The following is a 27,111-nucleotide window of genomic DNA, read 5'->3' as shown; positions in this document are numbered from 1 at the left end:
TACTGAATTAAATTTATTTGTAGGTTATCCATGAAGTATATTTCCTTCTGTTGAGTGGCATGCATATGCTTAAATACATGGTGGTGTTCTCTAGACTATAGCAGAAGTTCTCAACCTGGGGTACACAGAGGTCTTCCAGGGGGTATATCAGTTCATCTATATATTTGCCTAGTATTACAACAGGCTACATAAAAAGTACTAGCAAAGCCGGTACAAATTAAAATTTCACACAACTTGTTTATACTGTTCTATATAATATACTATACACTGAAATGTAAGTACAGTATTTATATTCCAGTTGATTTATTTTAGAATTATATGGTAAAAATGAGAAAATAAGCAATTTTTCAGTAACAGTTTGGCTGTGACACTTTTTTATATTTTTAGCTCTGATTTTGTAAGCAAGTATTTTTTAAGTGAGGTGAAACTTGGGGTACAATAGGCAAATCAGACTCCTAAATGGGGTACAGTAGTCTGGAAAGGTTGAGAACCATTGGACTAGAGTACATGTTATGGTTGTCCTACATAGCAATTAAAGGTAATAAAACTACAGTGAAAACTTCAATTTGAAATAAATTGGGAGTTTTGGGGAGGAAATGGAGGATTGTACAGTAAATGGCTTGGAGTTTTTAACCTATGTCTTTGGTTTCCTCCATATGTATTTGAATTGTTTTTGTAAAGAACATCATAATGGTCTGAAACATCAGTTCAAATATTTTCTTTTACATAAATAGCTGTTAAAGAAGTATCTCTTTTAGGTGTTTTTAGACACTTGGTTACAAAGCATTAAAATCCAGCTGCCACTGCATATTTGTGGAAGAGTTAATATTTTTCTGGTATACTCTTTTTATTCTCCTTAAACTCTTGCAAAATAAAGATCGTCCAACAAAAACACAGTCCCATATTTTCTGTTAAATTCCTTTGAAAAAAATAACAAGTTATTTGTGCCACCCACATGTCTGTTTCAGGTTTGAAAACATTTGGTAAACCATGATGGTTATCTAAAGATGAATACTTTAAAAATGCACTTGTCTAAAGCATTTCTTTAAAGATAGCTACTAACCATGTTTCTGTCAATTTTTCCACTTTCATTATAAAATAATGGCTCAGGAACCTGAAAAACTTAAAATATAGTTTTAGTTTTATCTTCTTTATGCCTCATGAAACTCGACACATAACACCCATCCATAGAGCATCAGTGCACTTCACAAGCCTTACATTTAACTGTACAACACAGCATCCCCTATAAGGTAGATAAATATGATCACTATGTTACAGATGAGACAAATGAAGCACAGGGAGGTTGTGATTTATCCAAAAACACAGGAAAAAGTTGTCAGAGCTGAAAAAACAACCCAGGTCTCATGGCCGTATTGCAAAACCATTCTTTCTCACATTAAATGTAATCTTCTTGCATGGATCCTCCTTGTGTGTATATATATTATTAAATCTGCTTAATATTTGAGTATTATTGCACTCACATAGCGTATGTCTACACTATGAAATTAGGTTGATTTTATAGAAGTAGATTTTTGGAAATCAATTTTATACAGTCGGTTGCATATATCCACACTAAGAGCATTAAGTCGGCGGAGTATGTCCTCACTACCATGGCTAGCATCGACTTACAGAGCGGTGCACTGTGGGTAGCTATCCCACAGTTCCTGAAGTCTCCGCTGCTCATTGGAATTCTGGGTTAAGCTCCCAATGCCTTACGGGGCAAATATATTGCCACGGGTGGTTTCGGGTACATGTCATCAGTTGCCCCTCCCTCCGTGAAAGCAACAACAGGCAATTGTTTCGCACCTTTTTTCCTGGGTTACCCATGCAGACGCCAAACCACGGCAAGCATGGAGCACTGTTGTGAGCATAGTAAACACCTCACGCATTATCCTGGAGTATATGCAGAACCGGGCTAAGAGACACCAGCATGAGGAGGATTTTGATGAGGACATGGACACAGACATTCCTTAAAGCACGGGCTCTGGCAATTGGGACATCATGGTGGCACTGGGGCTGGTTGATACAGTGGAACACTGATTCTGGGCCAGGCAAACAAGCACAGATTGGTGGGACCGCATAGTGTTGCAGGTATGGGATGATTCACAGTGGCTGCGAAACTTTCGCATGCGTAAGTCCACTTTCCTGGAACTGTGTGAGTTGCTTTCCCCGACCCTGAATCACAGAAATACCAAGATGAGAGCTGCCCTGACAGTTGAGAAGCGAGTGGCAATAGCCCTGTGGAAGCTTGCAACGCCTGACTGTTACCGGTCAGTTGGGAATCAATTTGGAATGGGCAAGTCTACTGTGGGGGTTGCTGTAATCCAAGTAGCTTATGCAATCATTGACATTCTGTTGTCAAGGGTAGTGATTCTGGGAAATGTGCAGCTCATACTGGATGGCTTTGCTGCAATGGGATTCCCTAACTGTGGTGGGGCAATAGATGGAACACATATCCCCATCTTGGCACCAGACCACCTTGCCAACCAGTACATAAACCACAAGGAGTACTTCTCAATGGTGCTGCAAGCACTGGTGGATCACAAGGTATGTTTCACCGACATCAACGTGGGATGGCCAGGAAAGGTGCATAACGCACAATACATTAAGTATTCTGGATTTTTTGCTTCAACAGCAAACATATAATATTTTAACAAAACAAGCATATGTCCCTCACTTCTCACATTTATCTCCAGACTTCTCCTTGTCCAGATCTATTCCACCCCAACAATCTTCTATTAATTGACCTTTTAAAAACTTTACACTTTTAGAGAGAAATAAGGGATTGACTCTGTGTACACAAATTAACAGAGGGACAATAGAATTGAGGTCTGTTATTTCCCACCTCTATATATTATTAATTTATTTAAGAACATTTTTGCTGTTAACAAGCATGTTACCTCTAGAGAGACACATCCAGTCTGAAAACTGTAAAACTAAGCATCTCTGATGGTATCTTCTAGACTGAGCACTGAGATAGAAAGATTAACCTAAATAATCTATACAGAAGCCTCTGGAACCCCATAAGTTTGGGTCCCTAATCCATGAACTGTTGGAACTCATTTACAAAACTTTTCTTAAACATTACATGAATATATTGTCTCATACTATAGAACTGTAATTTATAATCCCTATTCCATTATGAGATATCGTTGAACTATAATATATCTTTATCTTTAGATAGGTTTTTCCCTCAAAAAGCATTATATCAACAAAATCCTATTTAAATTAAAAAAAATCCTTTTTAAAATTTTTTTTAAAATAATTGATTTTTATCCACCCTGGTTAAATGTGGCCTGATGTTTGGAGGTCCTTAACAACTGGAATTTCCCGGTGAAATCTGTTAAGCAAAAGTTTTGCCTGAATTTTTACATTTATGCATATACCCTAATAGTTGCTGTATATAAAGGTAAACATTTAATATTGAGTTCTACTGATTGTGGTTTCCCCACCTCCCCTTCTGTGTTTTGGCAGGAAGCAGTGTGCAATAATTCAGGTGGTGAATAAACTGGGAGGCTTTTTGTTTTCGGATGATGTATGTGAAACAACTACTCACGTGGTTACAGGGAGTCCTCGTCGCACCTTGAATGTAATTCTGGGAATTGCCCGGGGCTGCTGGATTGTGTGTTATGAATGGGTAAGAGAGAGATCTGAATTTTACAATAAAGTACATCAGGTTTGTTCAGCATTAGCTAGGCTATAACATCCCTATCAAAACCTTGCGATAAGCAATGGCATCTTCATTATTCTTTTGCATTAAATAGAATTCTGTTCTGAAACAACTAGCTCTATTTTTGCAAATATTTAATACACAAAGATTGTCATAAGTGGGTTTTTTTTTGAGTACTTCTAAAATGATATTGAAACATCTGTTAAGGGAATCTATTTTTAGATAAAACAGTTTTTCTTTTTATGATCTACAAAAAGGAAGACAAGAAGATTGGAAAACATGCTTTATGAAAACCTTGTATACAAGCAACATGTAGTCTGAAGATGTGCATTATGATTGCTTTGAATGTTTCCTTGTCAATTTCTTGTATTCTTATATATATTAGTTTAAAATGTAATAGTTTGTATTGTTTCAAGTATATCAATCATGTTGTTGCCTTATAACCATGAATAGAGGACCAATGTCATAGGGCCAGATTTCTAAAGGTAATTAGGCACCTAAAGCAGCTGATAGGAACTTAGTGGGATTTTTCTAAGGTACCTAGGTGTCAAACTTCCATGAAATCAATGGGAGTTAGATGCATAGGTGTTTGAAAATCCTACTAAGTCAGTGGCTTTCAACATTTCCAGACTACTGTACCCCTTTCAGGAGTCTGCTTTGTCTTGCATACCCCAAGTTTCACGTTATTTAAAAATTACTTGCTTGCAAAATCAGAGCTAAAAATGCAAAAGTGTCACAGCACACTATTACTGACAAATTACTTACTTTCTCATTTTTACCATATAATTCTAAAATAAATCAATTACAATATAAATATTGTACTTATATTTAGTGTATAGTATATAGAGCGGTATGAAATCTTAATTTGTTCTGACTTTACTAGGGTTTTTTATGTAGCCTGTTGTAAAACTAAGCAGATATCTATATGAGTTGATGTACCCCATGGAAGACTTCTGTGTACCCCTGGTTGTGAACTGCTGCACTGGGCAACTAGCTAATATTTAAGGTGCCTTAATACTTTAAAAAATCTGGCCCATAATCATAGGTGCTGAAACTTGGGGTACTGCCACACTCCTGGCTTGAAATAGGTTCCATTACCTGTTGGGTTTACAGTTTGGTTCAGTGGGGTCTAAGCACCATCCACTATAAAACTTGTTCCAGCACCCTTACCCATAGTCTTGTATCATTTAATACTTCACATAGAGATATACTGTTAAGAAGATATCTTTATAGGGTGCTACTTTCTTTAAAAGATTCAATGAACATGAAAATTTATATACTTCCATCCAAAAATTGCTTCAAATAACTAACATTATAAACAAATCTTAGTAATTTTTTTCCTGTTCTTTGTGTAGTTGACAATATTTGGGTAGAATCAATTTCTGTTTTGTCGAATGTCAGTTGCACTTCTCTCATGATTATCATGATCTCATTGATCTCATGTAATGTTCTATGTCAAGAGCTCCAACAGAGCATTAACTAGGAACAAAACCAAAAGTATCGCTTGATTAGAAATAATCCACATAGGATCATATTAAGATCAACACTTTTACCCACTGGGCCAACTTTATCTATGCTATAATGCCAGGGAAGTGAATGGAATAGATCAAGGATTAATTTGTTTCTTTTAAGTATTATTTGACCAAATCTTTAAGCTGTCTTCACTTTTTTTTTTTAAATGAGTCGCTGTGTGGGCAACACACTCACTGAAGTAAGTAGGAGTTGTGGATGAGTAGGATATAGGCAAGTGTGATAGATGCTATGGAGTCATGGAATAAATATGCAAAGACTATTGTATTAAGTTTATGTTATATGTATCTTTGTGGGCTTGCTAGTGATTGTATTCCTGCCTAATGGGTCAGATAACAGATGCTTCCTGCAGGAACTAATCCCCAGGACTTCAACAATGCAGGTAACAAGTCTTTTTGAAGTTTTGACCACTGGGGAAAATAGCACACAGATGGATTGACACTTAGTTCAAAGGCTTTGGCAGACAAAGGACTTGAAAATAACAGCCTTGATCTGGAGAGAGGGTCATGGACACAATCCGAAAACTGACATGCATAAAACTCAGTGCAGCAGAACTAGACCTTGAGGGAGGATATGAAGTATTTTAGAACCTACTGGTGTCTGCAGGTGGTAGATGAGTGACCACCTTGTAAGCTAGCCTGTGTATAAGCTGTTTGTTAGTTTTAAGATACATTTACTCCTAATATTTTTTGTTTTGAATAAGTAGTACTTTGTTTTATGAAAGCTGCCTGGTCACTGGTTAACCCTGCCATTGCCCTAGACAGAATAATGAACTGAGTTCAACAGAGCTGAACTGATGTCACATCTGCTGAGGTGAACACAATGAATTACAGGAGTCTGCAGCCTGAGACTGTGATCTGAAGTGAGAGAATCACCGGATTCTATCCTGAGAAAGGTGGCAGACCTTCAGCTGCCCCTAACTTGGGTGGCTTCGAGGAAGCCACAAGAGGGTCAGAGGTACAGGTAACTCAGGAATTTAAACTGTAAGGATAACAGGCTTTGGTTTAATATTAATCAGCAATTTATTTAATATTTAGATTCCTTTAACTGTGAATATTACAATATCATTTTGATTTAACTGTCATCCAATCACTAAAAAAGATTTTGGGGTGTGCAAAACTGTAAACATTCAGTGTTAGTGGTCACTAGGAACTCTCCATATCAAAGGTTTCAAAAACACCGTTTTCTAGGAGATGTGAATAAAGTATTTTATCTGTCACTAAGACCTTGAAATGAATTATTTCAAAAAAGGAGAAGTCTAGTTAAGGGCACCTCTTATCCAACAGGACATTTTTGTCTAATTTCTAATTTTGTCATCAGTATCAATTTGCCATCCTTTCACCCAAATTATTCATGACTCAACACCTTTATCAGAGGAGAGGAGATAGTTGAAGCCATACACATTTATATAAAAGTTCATCTTGTCTTCCATGACCACAAGTAATACTGTAGAAAATTAGTTAGAGGAAATTCAGTAATGCAGAACATAGTCTGTCTTTTCGGATAATGCTAACATAATGAATCCATAAACTGCTTTAACTTAAATCTTGATATTACTACTCTCAGCAGTAGAACATTTTGGATTGGACACAGAAAATAATTTATCATTTAGTTTTAGTATATAGAGTTACTTTAAAAAGAGAATTAATTATAGACACTTAGTAGTGATATTTAGATTGCCTAATACTTTCCATTAAAAGGTTCTTTTGACCTTTTTGAGACGCTTTAACATCTCCATTGTTTGCCACAGGCCTTTGAAATTCAGCAATAGGATTGATGTTTGGCGAGGGAAATGCCTTTTCTTTGGAAATTCCATACAAAAATCTGTTAAAAGAACAGTATTTAGGTTTCAAAATCAAACACACAAATGTTGGGGAATGCCAGATTTACAGTTGGCCAAGCAACCTTAATTCAGTCCCCTTGTGCACAGGTATTGAGATATATTCTTTAATTACATGATTGCATTCTATTTTTCCCCTACAGGTAGATTTTTTTGGTATGTAATATAGAGAATAGATGCAGCATGGTACGTTTTCCACATTGTCCAACCAAAGTGCATCAACCAGGTTTTGGAGATTCAATTGATAGTCTAGACTCACTAACTTACTTAATCATTGATTACTAGTAAAAATGCCAATGATACTGATGCTTTGTGTGATATGGATTGTTCCCCTTTAGGAACTGAAACCACAAACTTACTTTACATAGATCAGTGTTATTTTGCTTCAAATTCTAGAATATAATTCTCTTTGCCAGAAGCTGGGAATGGGTGACGGGTTGGATCACTTGTTGATTACCTGTTCTGTTCCTTCCCTCTAGAGCACCTGGTATTGGCCACTGTCGGAAGACAGGATTCTGGGCTAGATGGACCTTTAGTCTGACCCAGTATGGCTGTTCTTATGTTCAGTAAATTACTTATGGTTGTTTAAGTATGTTGCATAATGACAGATGGTTAGAAGACATCATTTCCTCATACATCACCCTGAATGCAAGACATGTCATTAAGCAGCATGGCCATGTGGTCTTTTGTGTGTTATTGCTTAACAATGCTATAATACAACATGACAGTAATAAAGTAGTAAATAATAAGTAATAAATAAGCCGTACAAACTAATAAATGGCATAACTAGTACTTAAGCGGTGAATTTTTTTCTGGGGCAAAACCCTTGACATGAAAAACATGCACTAAAAATCCTTTCTGTGCTAGGTTGGGAAGATTTCAGGAACAGGAAGTACTGAAGTGCCAAAGGTTTTGTGCAACAAATGGATCATATTTGCTGTAATCATAATCAAAGAAATTATCTTAGATCAGATACTCAGATACAGGAAACACACTTGAAATACGTATTGCTTTACCATACTTTGTATGTTGAATCTTCTACTATACTTGAAAATATTATGACCTTTTCTCTTTTAGTATAATTTAAACACTTCAAATATATTCTGTAATTCTGCAATTTTCTTTAGTTTTTGTTTTTACGTATAAGAAGCTATCGTACAACACATTTGGAGTTATCGCTAGCAGGTCAAAAGAAACTAGTTAACTCAAAGATACTAATATATTTAATTATCCCTTTCATTTTATACTGTTATAATTACTTGGACTAATGTCCAACTACGTCAGTTGTCTGTACAGAAGCTATTTGGAAGTAGCTTATTTTGTTGTATTTTCCGAGTCCTGTTTGGAAAACATTGGATGAAATCCTGGCTCTATTAAATTCAGTGGAAAAACTCCCATTGACTTAGTAGAGACAGGATCTTGTCTACTGTGTTTATGAAAACTTTGAATGTTTTAGTGACAGATAAGTTATTTATCTCTGTGACCTATTCATGGACTCCGTATCTAATTTTCTGTTAAAGTAAGAAACTAGATACTGTGGCTAAGATACTAGATACTCCAGTCTAGAACCGTTATACACAGATGAGCTATAATCCATCCTGTATTCAGATAAACAAATTTAGTGTCTAAACTAAATTGTGTAAATACTGTAAGGATTGATTTAGGGCTTAACGGTAAAATTGGATTTCATTTTTAAAACCAATTACTCAAACCTAACTAATCTTTTAGATTTATTTATTAATATACTTGATTGTTGCCATTTACTCTTGGTCAAAATATCTTTGTGGCTACAGCATTGACGTGCTGCACACATTGTAGTACATGGTACATCTGTTCTTGCTGGGTAGTATCTATGGAGAAACAAATTCTCATTTAACATATCTGAATGTCTAAGGAAGTGCTGTGTGAAATACTACAATTTTCTGAGCTCAACTGAATTTGAATTGCCAAGCATTTTTCAAGAGCTATAGCTTAGATTAATGATCTCAAATGAAGCTGTAAATCTAAAGCTAACTGATATCTTAATGTTTACGTTTAAGTGATATTTAATAAGAATGGCTTCCTTATTAGATGTTATCCTTTGTTCTACTTTCTGACATTACACTCTCTTGTCTGAAAAAAATTACAGCATATGTTGAGGCTAAGTGCAATACTTCATTATTACGTATTTAGCATGATTTTTAAAAGAACAGACCATGCAAATTATTCGACATAGTAATGACTTCTTTATTTTGGCATTTAACATGATAACTTTGGATGCTGCAGATCACAATTGTTCATTGTACTAAAAACCAGTGTTGCAGTATCCAACTTCCAAATATTTCTTTTAAAGATAAACATTATTTCTTTGGATTTCTGTAATAACAGACAAGTGTTCTAGGTTCCCTTCCCACTTATTAAACGAATAAAACATAATTAAGTAGCAGTTTATCCTCTCCAACATCCCGAAAAATTGACTCGCCCAACAATGCACAGTTTTCCTCCTGCATTGCAGATCTCGCCTCACCCTCTGTAGCAATCTGCGCAAACAGTTGTGGCATGTTCCAAAAGTGAGCAACTCCTTCACACTGAGAACTGCACATATTATACCTGATGATTAAGAGCCTGCAAAAGTTCATTTAAAAAACACAAAAACTATTCTTAGTAACAGAAAATGGACAAATGAGCTCCTAAAACTGCCTTACTATAAAAAGTATTGCTCTTCTTTGAGTGGTGGTTTGTACTGTATTCTACTGAGGGTTTTTGCAAATAATTTGAAAATAATGTCCATAGATCCATTCATGCACCCTGACTGTCTTCGTGCTTCTGTCTGAGGCGGTAAAGCACGGGGCAGACTGATCGCATCTCCAGGTCGGATCCTTCTGCCCCCCTTGCCTGACGCAGTTCTAAAAAGCATAGTTGTAAATAGTTTTTGCTGTTTTAACTGTAGCTTTACTAGTTTTATTTCTTTCCTAGTTTTAGAAGTTAGTAGTTTTAATGGAAGTAACTTCAATGACATCCCCCAGGGAACAAGATGGACTTTGAACAGCAGTGTCCCCTTAATTTTCCAGACCAGGGTGTCTGTTACTATTGCTAGTGAAAAGCAGCCTCTCCAGGGTCTGTTCACACTGCCATGTCAAGGCACACCTAGGAAAGTTACACCCGCATATCCCTCAGTCCCAGCCTTGCACCCCAGAAATGTGCATCTTACACTGCTTAAGACCTCCTGGATCAGAGTAAGCTCATTAATTAGTTTGTGATTTCATCAATGGAAATGATCATGCCACAGCCTTTGTTTACTTGAGTAGAGATTCCCCCAGATACTTCAGTCAAAATGCACTAGTTTAGATAAAATATTAAAACAAGTGTATTAACTAGAGAAAGATAGATTTTAAGTGATTATAAATGATAAAAGCATAAAAGTCAGAATTGGTTACAAAAGAAATAAAATATAGAATCGCAATCTAATTCCTAAATTTACCAGGCTAACCAAGACTTGAAGCAAGCAACTTTCTCACTCCATCAGATGCTGCAGGTAGTTCACAGTTCATTTTTCTTAGTTCACAGGCTGGATCTCCTTACAACCTGGGAGGGCTACTCCAGTTCAAAGATTTTTCTTTGTTTTTTAAACGATCTTGCTCTGAGGGGGGAGGGGGCAGGAGTAGAAGCCATCATCTCTTATTTTATACCTTCCTTATTGAGGAACACACCCATTCCCCCATCCCAGCTAGAGTGTAGACAAAGCAATCTCTTGTGTACATGAGATTCAAAGCGTCTCTAAGGTGAATTTTAAATTTCTGGCTAATATCTTTTGTATATGTGACATTTATGATGACATGCAAAGCCTTAATTATTTCTGAGGAGGTGGTCTGTGGGCATTCTCCAGACTCACAACTTGTTTCAATAACAAACCTATAGCAAAATTGGATAATTCTGTATACAATGACGGTACACACAGGACAACAATGCTCAGTAGATCATGAGTTTTCAAATGATACTTCATAGGGCATGCTTTGTACAAAATATATCATAACCATATAAAAGTGGTGAACGTCGGGTACAGGGTGCCACCACCTCCTCTTTAGAAACAAAGAAATTGCCATACTCGATCAGACCCATAGTCTGTCTAGTCCAATATCCTGTCGAGCAGTAGCCAGTACCATTTTTGAAGAATCAACATATCAGATGTGAGATGTTTTATAGTGCGGTTAACATCTTGGATCAGGTAGAACCTCTTTTTTTTTTAAAGGATCCTAGAAATTTTATAAATTTAAATCTAAAATATTATAGGAATAACTTCATGCATCAATAAAATTCAACTTGTTCTGCGATGAATTGTGGGACTACTTTAACAGTGCATAGAAATGATAATAGAAGATATAGACCATTTACCTGAAATGGCAGGAAGACTATGTAGGCATTTGCCAGAATGAGAATTGGGTTGGGACACTTCTAAATTCAAATGGCCTTTTTTTTGTACATATATATTCTTTTCCATTCAGCTTTTATTCTTCTTATTACTGTGTAAACTGCTGAAAGCACTTGAAATTAATTAAATAATGCATGAACTATCCTGTCATCCTTGTGGATGGGTGCCCATTTGGTCCACATTCAAGCCTTGCTAAATGGGAGGTACTGTAGGGATATTGTGGAACTTGAATGTTTTGAAAAAAGGGAGAGATGATTGAATTGTGGCAGGAGTGCATTAATTTATAAATAAATTCTGTAAACAGCTTGTCAGCCATTCATACTAGAGTGGGGAGATTCATGACCCAGGAAGAGGTAATAGGATGGAGCACGGTGGTCCTTCCTTTCAACAGAATGCGTATCTGTGCTTCAGAATGCTCAGACACCCATAATACAAAGGCTAATATGAAAAATTGCAGGGCTTGAGGATAGTACCCTGGTAGGAATTTCATTATTCTCTCCCTAACATGTAGATGGGATGGGCTTCCTCTCCAAGACATTGTTCCTGAACACTATTAGTGAGGCTTCTCAACCATATGTCATAGGTAAATAGGCTTAAAGGTAGACTGTTTTCAAGAACTGATTATAATTTGTCCAGTGTTTTCTGATTTTTTTCTAAAGTCCTATGAACCTGATGTAATCCAGAAAATATCAGATTTTCAAGAATCTGTAAAATGAGTTTGTTTCTAGAGATGTGGTGGTCAAAGTATGCTGCTCATTTATTCAACATATTAGGAGTAGACTTTTTCTGTGACAGGTAGAAACACGAACTGTGTCTACAGGGAAAATGTCACTGAACAATGTTAAAATACAATATTTTTTTAACTCGTTCTCTAATCTGCTGAAAGTGTCACAGTTGTTCTGAAACGCTACCTCTGAACCTTGAATGGCCAAGATCCTTGAATATAAATGATGCTGTTTGGGTCTATTTTATGCAGATAGCCATTACGCTGTATCATTATTAACCCTTTTTTTTTTAATGCTACAGTAAATACAATTTCCAAAGGATGATAGGGGAGGGAATTAATGAAATGGGGAGCCCTTCCTCTTTGCATATACACCTACTTGTATACACCTGTACCCTGATATAACACGACACGATATAACATGAATTCTGATATAATGCGGTAAAGCAGTGCTCTGGGGGGTGGGGCTGCACTCTCCGGTGGATTAGCGCATCAGCATGTCTAGCTCCGACATGCTGCTCTGAGCGGTGTGTTAAGGGTGCCGGGCCATGGCCAAGGGATTGGATAAGGGGCAGAGGGTCTTGGGGGGTGTTCAGGGGACAGGGAGCAGGAGAGTTGGATGGTTCGGAGGTTCTGAGGGCAGGGCAGGGAATGGGGGGTGTTGGATAGGGCATGCGAGTCCTGGGGGTGATTAGGGTCGGGGGGGGGGATTCTGGAGGAAGCGGTCAGGGGAAAAGGAGCAGAAGGGCTTAGATGGGGGTAGAGTCTTCGGAGGGGTGGTTGGGGAAAGTGGTCTCTGGAGGGGGTAGTCAGGGGACAAGGAGTGGGGGGCTAGATGGGTCGGGAATTCTGAGGGGTCAGTCATGGGGCGGGAAGTAGGTGGGGATTAGGTAGGAGGTGGGGACAGGCTGTTTAGGGAGGCACAGCCTTCCCTACCTGACCCTCAATACAATTTTGAACACCGATGTGGCCCTTGGGCCAAAAAAATTTTCCCCACCCCTGCATTAGGCATTCTCATCTCTCCCGCCTATTTTAATCTCGTTTCTAACTTGTGTGCAGTATAGACTAAGCTTAAGTTGTCTCATTAGTTGTAATTTGAAAACATTGTAACTCTGTGCTGACATTTTCTAAACAATTAAAATTGTTAGCATTAATACAGTATTAAAATACCATTGACATGATGGCAAGTAGTTCACAGCCATAAAAACGAAAGGCATGGACAGCCAAAGAAAAATTGGAAGCTTTGGACAGGCTGAAATAGGGGATCAGCCAAGCGAAGGTCTCAAAAGAACTAGGAATGGGGAAATCAACATTAAGAGGGTGAATCAAAGATGAGGAAAAATTACAATCAATGCTAGTTGAACTGCCATGGAGGCAGAATGAGTCTACAGGGAACTTATGTCTCAAAGTGGGATAGCTGATGCTCAAGAGTCGATGGAGGTGGATGCTAGGTGTCCAACCTCTGAATGACTTACAGGAGTAGATATAATTCATAATGTTGCCCCTCAACCACCTGGTGCTTCAGAAAATGTGTCTAACCCTGAGGATAGTGACAAAGATGCTGCTGATGCGGTTGTAGGGTTAGAGATTGGTCTTAAGCCAGGATGTGGCTAGACTGCAAATACTGCAGTTAAAATCCATAATTGACCTGGCAAAGAAGGCTCGCAGTAACATGAAGCAACAAAGTATAACAAGTGTTTTTTTTAATATTTTTTAAATGTTCTTAAATAAGAAAGCATCTTGTACCCTCAAAAAAGGTATTTGACACTTTATCAGTGTCTCTAAAACTTACTTTACCTTTTTTAGCTTCATTTTAACCTTTTCTATAAGTAAAAACTCCCATCTCCAAAATGTTTTCAAACTATTTAATAGTTAACTGTTTATATTACTTAACAATTTACGCATAACATACAGTAGTTGGCTAAGTGACAAAGTGGCCGATGCTCCTATTTGCTAAAATATCAAAATCCTTTTTTACAGCAGTTTGTAAGGATGTGTAATTAAAAGTGTTTTCTGATATTTTATGTGAATTTTGCATTTTCCTAAGCATTACACACAGACCAAATGATTGATGTATGATGAAACCTAACCCACATGGTTGCATTTAGCAGTGTTTAGTACCTGTGTTAATACACGGCATCTTTTAAGTAAGCTTATAAAATAATTGTTGTCATTAAAGAAAGGAGATACAATTTAACCATTGTAGAACAGATTTATTTACTGCGTACACCGCGTTAGTTCTAATAAAAATGTTTTGCTGACTATTAATAACACAAATGCTCGAGGCCAAAGCAAGTTCGATATAATGTAGTTTAACTTATAACGTGGTAAGATTATTTAGCTCCTGAGGACCACATTATATCAGGGTAGAGGTGTGGTATGGATTATGTATGATAGTTTTATATTACAAGATCATGTTATTTTCCCCCTACATGACCTCAATCTTATTTTGCTCTGTAGGTTGAATGGTGAATGAAATAGATTTGTATAGGAAGGAGCCCAATCTTATTTGTGTAGTAAATGAAGTAACAGTCCTCAGGACACCTGCCTCATACAATGCAAGAGTCAGATGGTGTGTGAAGCATAAAGCTTGCATTTGACAATGCAGATAAAAATAAATGTTGAGCAGCTGCTTCGTGCACTGAGCACCATCCATTTTGCACACTGAATGAGTTAGGGGCCCTGCAGGGAAAAGTAGTATGTGATTGTGCCACTTAAGATTGCATCATAATGCACCAGCATCTGGAAGAATTAAGGTTGCATGGAAAATCTTAATTTTATGACTGAGCGTTTCACTTTGCAAAGTTTGGTCTTCTAATTGTTTGTTTACATATATGTTGTTTATATATATATATATATATATATATATATATATATATATATATGTATATATATATATATATGTATATATATATATATATAATGATTTCTGATCTTTCTAAACTCAAGATATGCGCAGTGCATTGACACATTTACCCAAATAAATAGGATTTCAATGTTTTTAGAGTATGTATAAATTAAGGGAATAAGATGCATTGTCATTACATATAATGTAGGTTGGTTAAGCCCTATTAATATAATAATTTGCATATGACATTGGCATAAATTTCAAGATGATATATCATAGAATATCAGGGTTGGAAGGGACCTCAGGAGGTCATCTAGTCCAACCCTTTTCTCAAAGTAGGACCAGTCCCCAGAGAGATGTTTACCTCAGTTCTGTAGATGGACCCCTCAACGGTTGAACTCACAACCCTGGGTTTAGCAGGCCAATGCTCAAACCACTCAGCTATCCCTCCCTCTGAAGGAAACTGAACTTAGGTCTCCCAAGTCCTATGGTAGTCCCTTAACCAGTGGTCTGTTTTTTATATATTTAAAACAACTTATCTATATATACAAATATAATAATTTATTTGGAAAAATCCTTAAACTTACAAGTTTGCATTACAGAAGTAGATTTTTATTTTGGAGAAGTATATTGTTCTTAGGACTGTTTCCTAATACTACCTAGTGAAGAACTGAATTGATTTGCTAACACTTAAAGGGCTAGAGAAATATTTACTATGATAGGGACCCCACCAAAGTGCTCAGAATGGTGTTCATTAGAATAAAAATAAATATAATAAAAAATTAACAATACAAAACTTCTTAAAATATTAACACAAAAAACAAATGAAAAGTGTCTAATTTTTCAATGGGAAAGATTGAAAAGGAAGATAATATATTACAGTGTCAGTTGTCATTCTAGATTCATACTTTGTAAGAAGCACTTAAACTTCCTGCCAAGTGAGAAGGTATAAAATCAGATAATTTCAAGGTGGGGAGGACATGTGCGAGTTCAATATTGTAGTGTCAACCACAACATGGTGTGCTCTTGACTTCAAGCACAGCAATGGGATCCTTAAAACAATGGTAGCCTGTGGGCACAGAAACCCACTACATGGCCTCATCAGTGTTGTTGTCAGATAATATCCCACATAACGCATCAAATTCAGTCTCTTAATGATCCTCTTTCAATTACTTGTCTTATGTCATAACTGGTATTCAGTAGCATTTAAATCATTAATGCTGACTTGCAGTTCTCTCTCAGGGCTAGGTCCAGAGATCCTCTGTGGGTTGTCTCCTGTCTGTAACTGTAGGGGGCAGAATCAAAGCTGATTGGACAGATGACAAGGGACAAGTCCCCACCTTCTGGAGACCCCCTGAGTTTTGTTCTGTCTCTACTCTCAGGCAGTGAAATCCAGCACCAAGTGAGAGAGAATGATGGGGAAAAAAGCTTGAAAAGGTGGTGTCTCTCCAGCCAGAATTATGACATCTCACACATCCCCACGGCCATGACAGCTCAGATAACAGGCTAGGAGAATGTCTGAGAATGGTCCAAAAAGGAGACCAAGTTTGTGTTCCTCCTACTCTTTAACTTTGCCAGAGTGCAGAAAGAGAAGCTAGTGCATTGTGCACTCCAACCGCTTGGTCAGAAAGGTTTCACTTGGCCACTTTAGCCAGACTTTTAGGAGACTGATTCCCCAGGAGACTTGACAGCCAGGCCACAAATGTCTCAAAGGATGGTGGAAAAATTAAGAGAGCCCTTCAGCCACAGGAGATGATTGCCTGAAAAGGCAACAGCCCTGCATGGTGAAACCATAAATGAGACCTGCTGAATCCATCACAAGCAGAGTAAAGAGCAGTTGGTGAGACGATTTTGGGTGTGCATCTTCCTACAGTGCAGGTCTCATTACTCCCCATCCCTTCCTTTCCTTGTCAAGCAATTCAATCTCTTTCCCCATGGGAAGTCAGGAGTTCTGCAGAGGGGAAAAGGGACTCCCCCCCTCAGGAAAAAATTACCTCTTGGGCTAGGGAGCCCCTGGATTTAGCACAAAAAGCTCCTTTACCTCAGATATCTTCATCTTGTGAGCCTCAGGCAGCAGCTACAGTGTCCCATCACAGGCATTCTATCCTCTCTCTAAAGGACAAAGATAAAGAGGTACCTATTAGCAGAAGAGGTTTGCAGGACTCTTCATCTGACCCAGGTTCCCAATCCCCACCTCCCTTAAGGAATACATTTTTTTTAAAAGGGCGAACAAGGTTCAAGAAATTACCTCAAACTTAGAAAACTGGCCAGTCCTCCCTTTGACAGCAGTTCCTCTGACTTACCCCCAGAGGATGCAAGCGCTAAAGGCTCTTCACATAGGGTTTTCATACTCAGAAAATCATAATAAAAGGAGTAGAATTTGTTGTCTGGTTCTTCATCATCATCTGATTCATTTTCATCCTTATCTTCATGGGTATCAACAAAGACAAAAAAGGTTAGGAAATCTGTTAAATTTAAATCAAAGAAAAGGAAAAAAGTCAAGAAGAAAGTCAGGACATTTTTCACAGGAGGAAAGTGAACTCTCAATCTCAGAATCTAAATCACAGGATGAAGAAAATAATAGGATCTTTTTCCAGCTGAATGATTTGTTAAAGGTTGATTAGATACTTAAGTATTCTGTTGAATGAGCCTACTAGAAAAAATTCTGAGGAGGAAGAATAGAGGATTGGTACAGAAATTACAAAAAAAAAAATAGTAGTATATTCCAACAGGTTAAGCGGAACCATATATTCCCCAGTCATGTCTTTTTGGAAAGAGTAATTAAGGTTGAATGGGAAACCTTGGCAAAAGTCTATGACATTATCCAGGTGTGAGAGAAAATTCTACAACATGCACCATAGCAAAGTAGATTTTGTCTTTTCCCAAAGTGGATGGGGCAGTTTCATTATTAGTCAAAGAGACTGCTATCCAAATGGAATGGGACTTTTTCCTTAAAGAATCCAATGCCTGCAGAGTGGAAATATAACTGCATTATACATTCTGAGGTGGTATGTTCCTCTCTCAGGGCTTCTGGTGTGGCAACATGTTAAGCAAAAGCAGTACTGGCCTGGACTGACAATTTGGTTGCCAGATTGCCAAAAAGCTAAGCAATCGAGGTTAGGTTCAGAGTTAAAGAAAGTCTCAATGGCTTCAGCATTCATAGCTGATGCAACCAGAGATGCTTTTTGGTTTTCAGCACAAAGCATGGTCTCCAATGTGTTGACTAGACAGCACCTCTGTTTACATGCCAGGAAGGGCTATATAGAGCCAAAATCACATTAGTAGTTTGTTTTTTAAATATTCAGGAGTTTGGTTATTTGGGAAGCTATTAGACAAAGGTTCCTCAGATAAATCAAAGACCTTACAGAACCTTCCTAACTCCAAATCCCAGTCTAAAGGTTTTTACAGGTCTAAATATCCTTTTTGTGGCTTCTCTAAGTATAGAAGTCAACACTACAGCAAAAGCAAATGTAACAAGTCTAATCCCGGAAAAGAGAGACACCAGTCTTCCCACAATGCAAATTCCAACTCTAGGAACAATGTCATACTATGGTCAGGAGAGCACTGACAAGCAACACCTATGGGGGAGACTATTAAAGTTCAAGGACCCAAGGGCCTCTCTCCACATCAGACAGACGGGTCCTGGATGTGGTTTAACAATGGTACATCATAGAATTTTCTAAGATTGTGAATTGTCGTTTTCCCTTTCACTAGTATCATCAAATCTGCATAAAAGGTAAAATATGTTAAAGGCCATAGTTCATCTTTTGTGAATCAGTGCAGTATCGTTCCTGAGATGGAGACGTTCTCTGGTCACTACTCAATCTTTTGTTCTGGTATCCAGGAGATCTGAGGAGGACAGAGCTGTGCTGGAGTTAAAACACCAGAACTAGTTCATAAAGATCATGTTCATGAAGTTCATATCAGTGGCAATCTGCCAGGGGATTACTTTGTTAATCAATTTGAAGAAAGCCTATATTCACCAAGCACATAGGAGGTTTCTGCAATTTGCTCATGGGACTGATCGTTTTGCAGTGCAAAATGCTGTATTATAGACTGTCGTCTGCACCTTTGAGCGTTCATTGTTCTGGTGGCTTTTTCTCAGGCAGAAGGGGATACAGGTATACCCTTTTACTGTTCTAGGCAGACCCCCATCCAACGAGGTGGTCTGCTTGAGTGACTCAGTAAATGATCCAGACATTGGCTGCAAACCATTAATAACTACTCTGAGTATGGTCCATGAGGCTGAGGAAAGGTCTCTTCTAGTCCTGTTTCTATGAATCTATACTCAACATCATGTAACCAAAGTGTCTCATGTTCTGGAATTTTTACAAGATGGTTTTGATATCAGGTTGCAGCTCCTGTAAGTTAAAAGTTCTTCTTTGAGTGCTTGCTTATGTTGATTCCAATTAGGGGTGTGTGCATGCTGTGTGTGCAGAAGGCTTTTCCTCTAGCAATACCCGTCGGGTTTGCTCAGGTGCCCTCTGGAGTTGCACCTCCATGGCATCATATATAGGGTCCCGCCACCACTTCAGTTCCTTTTGACGGCCTGTGACGGTTAGCCAGAATGCTTATTTGCTCTTGCTTTGGCAAGCCTTCTCCCTAATAGTCTTCAGACTGTCTTTCTGTAAATTAGTTTAATCAGTTAGTTAGTAGTTAGTCATTATATAGTTGGATTCCAGTAGGGAATTGTTCTGGGGATACTCCCTGCTTCCCTACCCCATCTTCCCCAGTGCCAGGGCATGCCTCGGTCTCAGGGTTTAAACCCTGTGCAGCTTGTAACAAGACCAGGAGCAACCCCCACACTTCCTGCTTGAAGTGCCTGGGGGAATCACATCAGAAGGACCATTGCAAAATCTGTAGGGGATTTTGCCCCAGGACTCAAAAAGAAAGAGACCAACGGTTGAAGATCCTTCTGATCGAGGCTGCCCTCTGCCCCCACTCGGAGCTGAGTTCAGCCAAACCAGTGCCTAGCACCTCAACATTGGTGCACTGTGCTCCGGCATTGACACAGGAGACTTCAGCGCCTAGAAAGGACTTGGATACAGATGCTCAGCACCAACAGGGCTCCACATATGGCAGTGCATGGCACTGTTCCCCAGTCCCTGGGTGCCCCACAAGAAGAAGAAGCCGGACGGAGGGCACCCATCCACACCGAGGCTGGGATGGAAGGACTCTGGCGCAGTGAGACCCACATTGGGCCAAGTAAGCGCGGCACCACCTCGCCTGGCACTGCTGACTCCTGCACCAACAAGGGGTCAGTCAAGTCCAACTCTTCAGGATTCCCCTCCTGAGAGAGTCGCAGAGAGGCTTTGGAGCTGCCCTTCACACTGGAGACCTTTGAGGCAGTGAGAGAGCTCATCACCTTCTCCTCTCAGGTGAGAGAGCCTAGATCTGCACCTTGGAATTTAAACGTTGTACTCAGTGCCATAATGCAGGTGTCCTTTTTACTTGACTATCAAAACGACTCTTCTGACTGCTATCACTTCTTCAGCAAGAAAATTGTTGGAGTTGGGAGCTTTATCCATCCTGCTGCATCTTTTACAAAGATAAGGTGGCTTTGAGATTGGATCCCACCTTTATTCCAAAGTGAATTTGATTTTTCATCAAGCACAAGGGATCTCATTGCCTGCTTTTTGTCCACATCCTTCTCACCCAAAGTAGAAGCTATGGCATTTGTTGAATGTAAGATGAGCCTTAAAGTTTTATGTGAAAAGGACTAAGCATAAGAAAAACAGACTTACTGGTGTTATTTCATCCAAGAAAAAGAGGTGCTAAGACATCTAAATCATCAATCTGAGTAGATACGCTGGTGCATTGCTGAGGCGTGTAGAGCAAAAGGATTCAGTTCTCCACTGGGCATCGGAGTTCACTCAGTACAAGTGGTGGTGGCATCATGGGTGGAGAAAGGAGAGGCCGGTTACAGTGAAATCTGTAAAACTGCAGCTTGGTCATCCCTGCATACATATATACCTTGCTTTACAAGATAGATATTCAGTTTTCAGGTAATTCAGCCTTTGTCATGTGGGTTCTGCACACTGGTGATTCCTTAGAGTAAGGGAATCCTTTCTTTCAGTGACATTATTTTGTTCCCTCCTTAGGAATTTTGTCACTGCTGAGAAAATCCCATGCAGAGGATTTGTGGACCTAGCTCTGAGAGAGAGAATGGGAGAAATTTTGGTTGCTTTCCTGAAAATTTTCCCTTTTCGAAGGAATAGGCCCACAGAACTGTTCCTCCCTGAAAAAGGGAGATCTGTTTAAAGTTCTCTGCAGTAGTAAATGTTTTCTTTGAGTATTATTTTGGCAAGGTGCTGATGCAGGATGAGTCATATTTTTTTATTTTTTTTATTTTGTTTCGCAATCCAGAGAGGCTAGCTTTGGAAGCATCTCAAAACTGAGGGGGTCTCCAGAAGATAGGGGCTAGTCTCTTTATCAGCCATCCAATCAGCTTTTATTCTAAACCTACAGACAGGTGATTATCCACCCTGAGGATATGTGGACCTGTTCCTTTTGAAGAAAGGAAAGACTTCAAGTAAGCAACCACAAATTCTTATTTTTAAACCTCTTATTAATCTACAGGAAAGCATTTGATTTAGGTTAAAAAAAAAAGTAACCAACTATTCTAATTTGTTAATTTTAGTTGTTTTAAAAGTGGCTCCTGTTTTATTGCCTCTTAAAAAGTACTATAGAATTTTAAGTGTCTACTTATTACTTAACTTATTTTAGGTACTGTGGTCTTTGGAATGTGGACATTGGATTTCAGAGGAACCATATGAACTGTCAGCCAATTTCCCTGCAGCTCCTGTAAGTTAAATGTTCCTCTGTTTATGAATTTATATTCATTTCTCTGTTAAATGAATAGTTACAGATCTAGGGGTAATAATGGTGACAGGCTATCATGAATAAGTGTCTTTATTAGAAAAAATATAGATACACGTATTCTCTCTCTTGCTCATTCACACTCTCTCCCCACTCTTGTCCAATCCTCCTTCCTGAACAGTGTGCAAAACCTGTGGTACAACATGTAAACATTTAGAAAGAGATTCACTTGTTGAATAACATCTGAGTAAATAAGGGAAAAGGCAACAGGCCACAGCTTAACACTTCTGTTCCAGATGCTGCTTACATTACTGTTTTTTCCACTGAATCGATTTCAGGAACTTAAAGTCGCTATGGGCTTCACAACCCTGTAAATGAGTAATACAGAGCACTTCTTAAATGCTAGCTTCCCAGCAATGACTTGAGCATTTGTGCAGAAAGTTTTATTACCTGTATATACTGGGCTATCTCCAGGTACACCCCCACTTCATATTGTCTGAAGTTATTAAGCAGTAAATTCATTTTGGGCTTTGATACAAGCAGGATTGTACCAATCTAATGGTTGATCACATCACAAAAGGGTTTACAATTTGTCTTAGATGTGTAAGGCATATTTTCTTCAGCTACTTGTTTCATATAGTGTTTCACACGTTTTGATTAGAGAACATTTAACTGGTGATTGAACTTTGCTTTCCTAACTACAATTTTGTTATATTTTTTGAATTAGGGATTTTAAAATCCTTTTTACATTCGTAATCATTTTATCCAAATATTTCCAAGATAAAGGTTTCTCTTTGATTTTTAATAACATGCTATTATAGTGTAGAGCAAAGATGGGAAAACTACAGCCCACGAGCTGCTTTAAGCCGGCTCGTGTGCTCTTGTTGAGGAGTGGGGTCTGGGGCTTGCCCTGCTCCGGCCGGGGTGCAGGCTCAGGGGCCGTTCCACGGGGTTCTCAGAAGCTGTGGCATGGCTGCGCTCCGGCTTCAAAACACTCCAGTGGGAGCTATAGAGGTGGTGCAGAACTGCCTGGCCGAGCCTCTGGGTAGGAGAGAGAGAAAGGACATGCCATTGCTTCTGGGAGCCACTTAAGATAAGCGCTGCTCGGAGCCTGAACCCCTGAAACTCTCCCCACACCCCAACCCCTTGCCCCAGTCTTGATCCTCCTGCTCTACAAACCTCTCAATCCCAGCCCAGAGCACCCTCCTGCACCCCAAACCTCTCATCCCCAGCCCCATCCCAGAGCCTGCACCCCTAGCCAGAACCTGCACCCCTTCCCACACCCTTGCCCCAGCCCTGATCCCCCTTCTGCCCTCCAAACCCCTCCTACACCCCAAATTCATCAACCCAGCCCCACCCCAGAGCCTGCACCCCCAACTAGAGCCCTCACTCCCTCTGCACCCCAACCCCAATTTTGTGAGCATTCATGGCCTGCAATACAATTTCTATTCCCCGATGTGGCCCTCAGGCCAAAAAGTTTGCCCAGCCCTGGTGTCAAGAAAATACAAGTGTTATTCTAAGTGTGACTGTAGAAAGAAACTAGTGGTGCATTTATAGATTTGTTTAACATAAGAGTCCTTTTGGAGAGAGGTGGAGGGATGTTTTGTGGGGCAGCAATTAACTAGCATGTTGTTTTCTATCCAGGTAGGTGTGCTGCTTCTATTGTGCCAATCACTGTTTATAGAGTATGTTGAAAAGAGACGCAGGAGAAAGCCAGATGATTTTAGCTTAAGGCTGTAGGGTCTTCTGTTGCTTTTAAATCCCTTTTCTCATTAATAACTTGGTATGTTATCAGTAGTTTTGCACAACATTCTGTAAAGCCCTGTGAGAATGATTTCTGCCTTTTGTTATCTTCCTCACTTCTGTATAGTATCTGCTTATCACCTTCATTCCTTCAGTAGGAAAGAGAAGGCTTGGGGGACATTAAAAAGTCAGGTTGAGGCACATTATGGTTGTGCAGAGAGTTTTTGTCTGTGTTGCACTTTATCTGTGAATAAGTGAATCTATCCTCTTTTCAAACATTCCCATCTCAAGGTGTTTTAATTTCTTGTTGTAATTACCGTAGTTGTGCTCAAAAGAGTTCCCTTCCTTTTCTTATTATATCTCATAAGAAGCATTTAAGAAGGGAGGATGGGATAGGAATGGAGAAATATATAATGCTTATGCTTTTGAAGGTTATTGGGGAAGGAGGCAGGAAAAGGCACTCTTGCTAATTTGTAGTTTCTTCTTGCAGTCACTGCCGGCTGTGGTACAAGCCACTGAATGGTTGACATTGCCTTATCTGACCTGTATAGTCTCTCTTAGGGTACGTCTACACTACGGGATTATTCCGATTTTACATAAACCGGTTTTGTAAAACAGATTGTGTAAAGTCGAGTGCACGCAGCCACACTAAGCACATTAATTCGATGGTGTGCGTCCATGGTCCGAGGCTAGCGTCGATTTCTGGAGCGTTGCACTATGGGTAGCTATCCCATAGTTCCCGCAGTCTCCCCCGCCCCTTGGAATTCTGGGTTGACAGCCCAGTGCCTGATGGGGCAAAAACAGTGTCACGGGTGGTTCTGGGTACAGCCTCCGCCCTCCCTCCATGAAAGCAGCAGACAACCATTTCGCGCCTTTTTTCCTGGGTGAACTGTGCAAACGCCATAGCACAGCAAGCATGGACCCTGCTCAGATCAATACCACAATCGTGGACGTTGTAAACACCTCATGCATTCTCGTGCAGTCTATGCTGAACCAGGACCTGCAAAGCCAGGCGAGGAGGAGGCGGCGGCTACGGCAGCACGGCAACGAGAGTGATGAGGACATGGACACAGAATTATCTCAAACCGTGGGCCCCTGCACTTTGGAGATCCTGCTGGTAATGGGGCAGGTTCTAGCCATTGAACGCCAATTTTGGGCCCGGGAAACAAGCACAGACTGGTGGGACCGCATAGTTTTGCAGGTGTGGGACAATTCCCAGTGGCTGCGAAACTTTCGCATGCATAAGGGCACTTTCATGGAACTTTGTGACTTGCTTTCCCCTGCCCTGAAACGCCATAATGCCAAGATGAGAGCAGCCCTCACAGTTGAGAAGCGAGTGGCAATAGCCCTCTGGAAGCGTGCAACGCCAGACAGCTCCCGGTCAGTCGGGAATCAGTTTGGAGTGGGAAAATTTACTGCGGGGGCTGCTGTGATGCAAGTACCCAAAGCAATCATTTTGCTGCTGCTGCTGCTGCTACAAAAGGTTGTGACTCTGGGAAACATGCAGGTCATAGTGGATGGCTTTGCTGCAATGGGATTCCCTAACTGTGGGGGGGGCGACAGGTGGAACCCATATCCCTATCTTGGCACTAGAGCACCAGGGAACCCAGTACATAAACCGCAAGGGGTACTTTTCAATGGTGCTGCAAGCACTGGTGGATCACAAGGGACGTTTCACCAACATCCACGTGGGATGGCCAGGAAGGGTTCATGACGCTCGCATCTTCAGAAGCACTGCTCTGTTTAAAGTGCTGCAGCAAGGGAATTACTTCCCAGGCCAGAAAATAACAGTTGGGGATGTTGAAATGCCTGTCGTTATCCTGGGTGACCCAGCCTACCCCTTGATGCCGTGGCTCATGAAGCCATACAGGCAGCCTGGACAGTGGTCAGGAGCTGTTCAACTACAGGCTGAGCAAGTGCAGGATGGTGGTAGAATGTGCATTTGGCCATTTAAAGGCGCGCTGGTGCACATTACTGACTCACTCAGACCTCAGCCAAACCAATGTCCCCATTGTTATTGCTGCTTGCTGTGTGCTCCACAATCTGTGTGAGAGTAAGGGGGAGACCTTTATGGCGGGGTGGGAGGCTGAGGCAAATCACCTGGCCGCTGATTACGTGCAGCCAGACACCAGGGCGATTAGAAGAGCACACCAGGAAGCGGTGAGCATCAGAGAAGCTTTGAAAATGAGTTTCATCACGGGCCAGGGTACGGTGTGACTGCTGTGTTTGTTTCCCCTTCATAACCCCCCCCCCCCTTGATTGACTCCTTCCCTGTAAGCAACCCACTCTCCCCATTCGATTACAGCTTGCTTAAGGAAATAAAGTCACTTTTCATTTAAAAATCATGTATTCATTATTAAAAAGTAATTATAAAAAGAGGCAGAGAACTGACAAGGTATGGGAGGAGGATAGGAGGGAAGGAGAAGGCCATTAAGCACATTCAATGTAATGACAGCCTTTCGGTTGGACTGTCCACGGGGGTGGAGTGGGCGTGTGCATGAAGCCTTCTCCCACGCGTTCTTACACGTCTGGGTGAGGAAGATATGGAACGTGGTGAGGGTGGTTACACAGGGGCTGCAGCGGCACTCTGTGACCCCGCTGCTCTTCCTGAAGTTCCACCAGACGTTGGAGGATGTCAGTTTGATCGTTCATCAGCTCCAGCGTTGCATCCTGCCACTGCTGATCTTCCTGCCTACACCTCTGATCTTCCTGCCTACACCTCAGAGCTTCCTGCCGCCACCTCTCATCTCGAGCGTCCCTCCTGTCCTCACGTTCACTGGCATCTTTCCTGTAATTTGATACCACATCCTTCCACTCATTCAGATGAGCTCTTTCATTGCGGGTTACTTCCATGATTTCAGAGAACATTTCGTCTCGCGTCTTCTTTTTCCTCTGCCTTATCTGAGATAGCCTTCGGGATGGAGTAGGGAGGCTTGAAAAATGTGCAGCTGCATGAGGGAAGGAAAAAAGGGAGAGAAGTATTTAAAAAGATACATTTTACAGAACAATGGTTATAGTCTTTCACAGTGAACAACACTATTCACCTTACATAGCACATGTGATTTCACTAGAAGGTCGCATTTTGCATCTTAATATTGAGTGCCTGCGTCTCTGGTGTTACAGATCTCACAGACGCAGGTCCGGGCATCAGAATTCAGCTTGCATGTGGCCATGGTAAGCCATTTTCTTTCAGCTTCTCCAGCCTTCAGATACACAGTGCCCTCTGCTTCTTTCCTGTTAACATGCAGCAGTAGAAGCCAACCCCCCCCACCCCCATCCAATTCTCTAGGATGATTGCTTTACCCTCCTCCCACCACATGGCTGGTATCATGGAAGATCACTGCTAATCACCCCCCTTCCCTTCCCCCCCCCCTCCCCCCCCGCATGGCCGGTAGCTGGGAAGATTCCTGCTAGCCAAACGCAAAAAAGCTCAGCGCTATCCTTCCTCCCCTCCTCCTGCTTGGCTACGTGCAAGGAAGGATTTTTTTTAAGGAACAGCCCAGGAGGAAAATGGCCAGCTCTGTCCCCT

General features: G+C 40.2%; 1 protein-coding gene across 4 annotated transcripts in view; it reads left to right on the top strand.

Annotated features, from left to right (window-relative positions):
* MCPH1 (microcephalin 1) overlaps positions 1 to 27,111 on the top strand; it is a 223,444-nt gene that overhangs the window by 64,445 nt on the left and 131,888 nt on the right. For 2 of the 4 annotated variants that reach the window (XM_050950730.1, XM_050950729.1), the window contains 2 exons: positions 3,475 to 3,637; positions 21,747 to 21,824. In XM_050950730.1, the coding sequence (XP_050806687.1) occupies positions 3,475 to 3,637; positions 21,747 to 21,824 (241 nt within the window). Of the gene's footprint in view, positions 1 to 23; positions 162 to 3,474; positions 3,638 to 21,746; positions 21,825 to 27,111 lie in introns of those variants that run through there. The other 2 variants (XM_050950731.1, XM_050950732.1) reach the window with 2 other exon arrangements.

This window comes from Gopherus flavomarginatus, chromosome 4 (genome assembly GCF_025201925.1).
Source record: "Gopherus flavomarginatus isolate rGopFla2 chromosome 4, rGopFla2.mat.asm, whole genome shotgun sequence".
NCBI classification, from domain to species: domain Eukaryota; kingdom Metazoa; phylum Chordata; order Testudines; family Testudinidae; genus Gopherus; species Gopherus flavomarginatus.
Note: the sequence above shows the minus strand (reverse complement) of the source record. Positions and strands in the feature narration are given on the sequence as shown.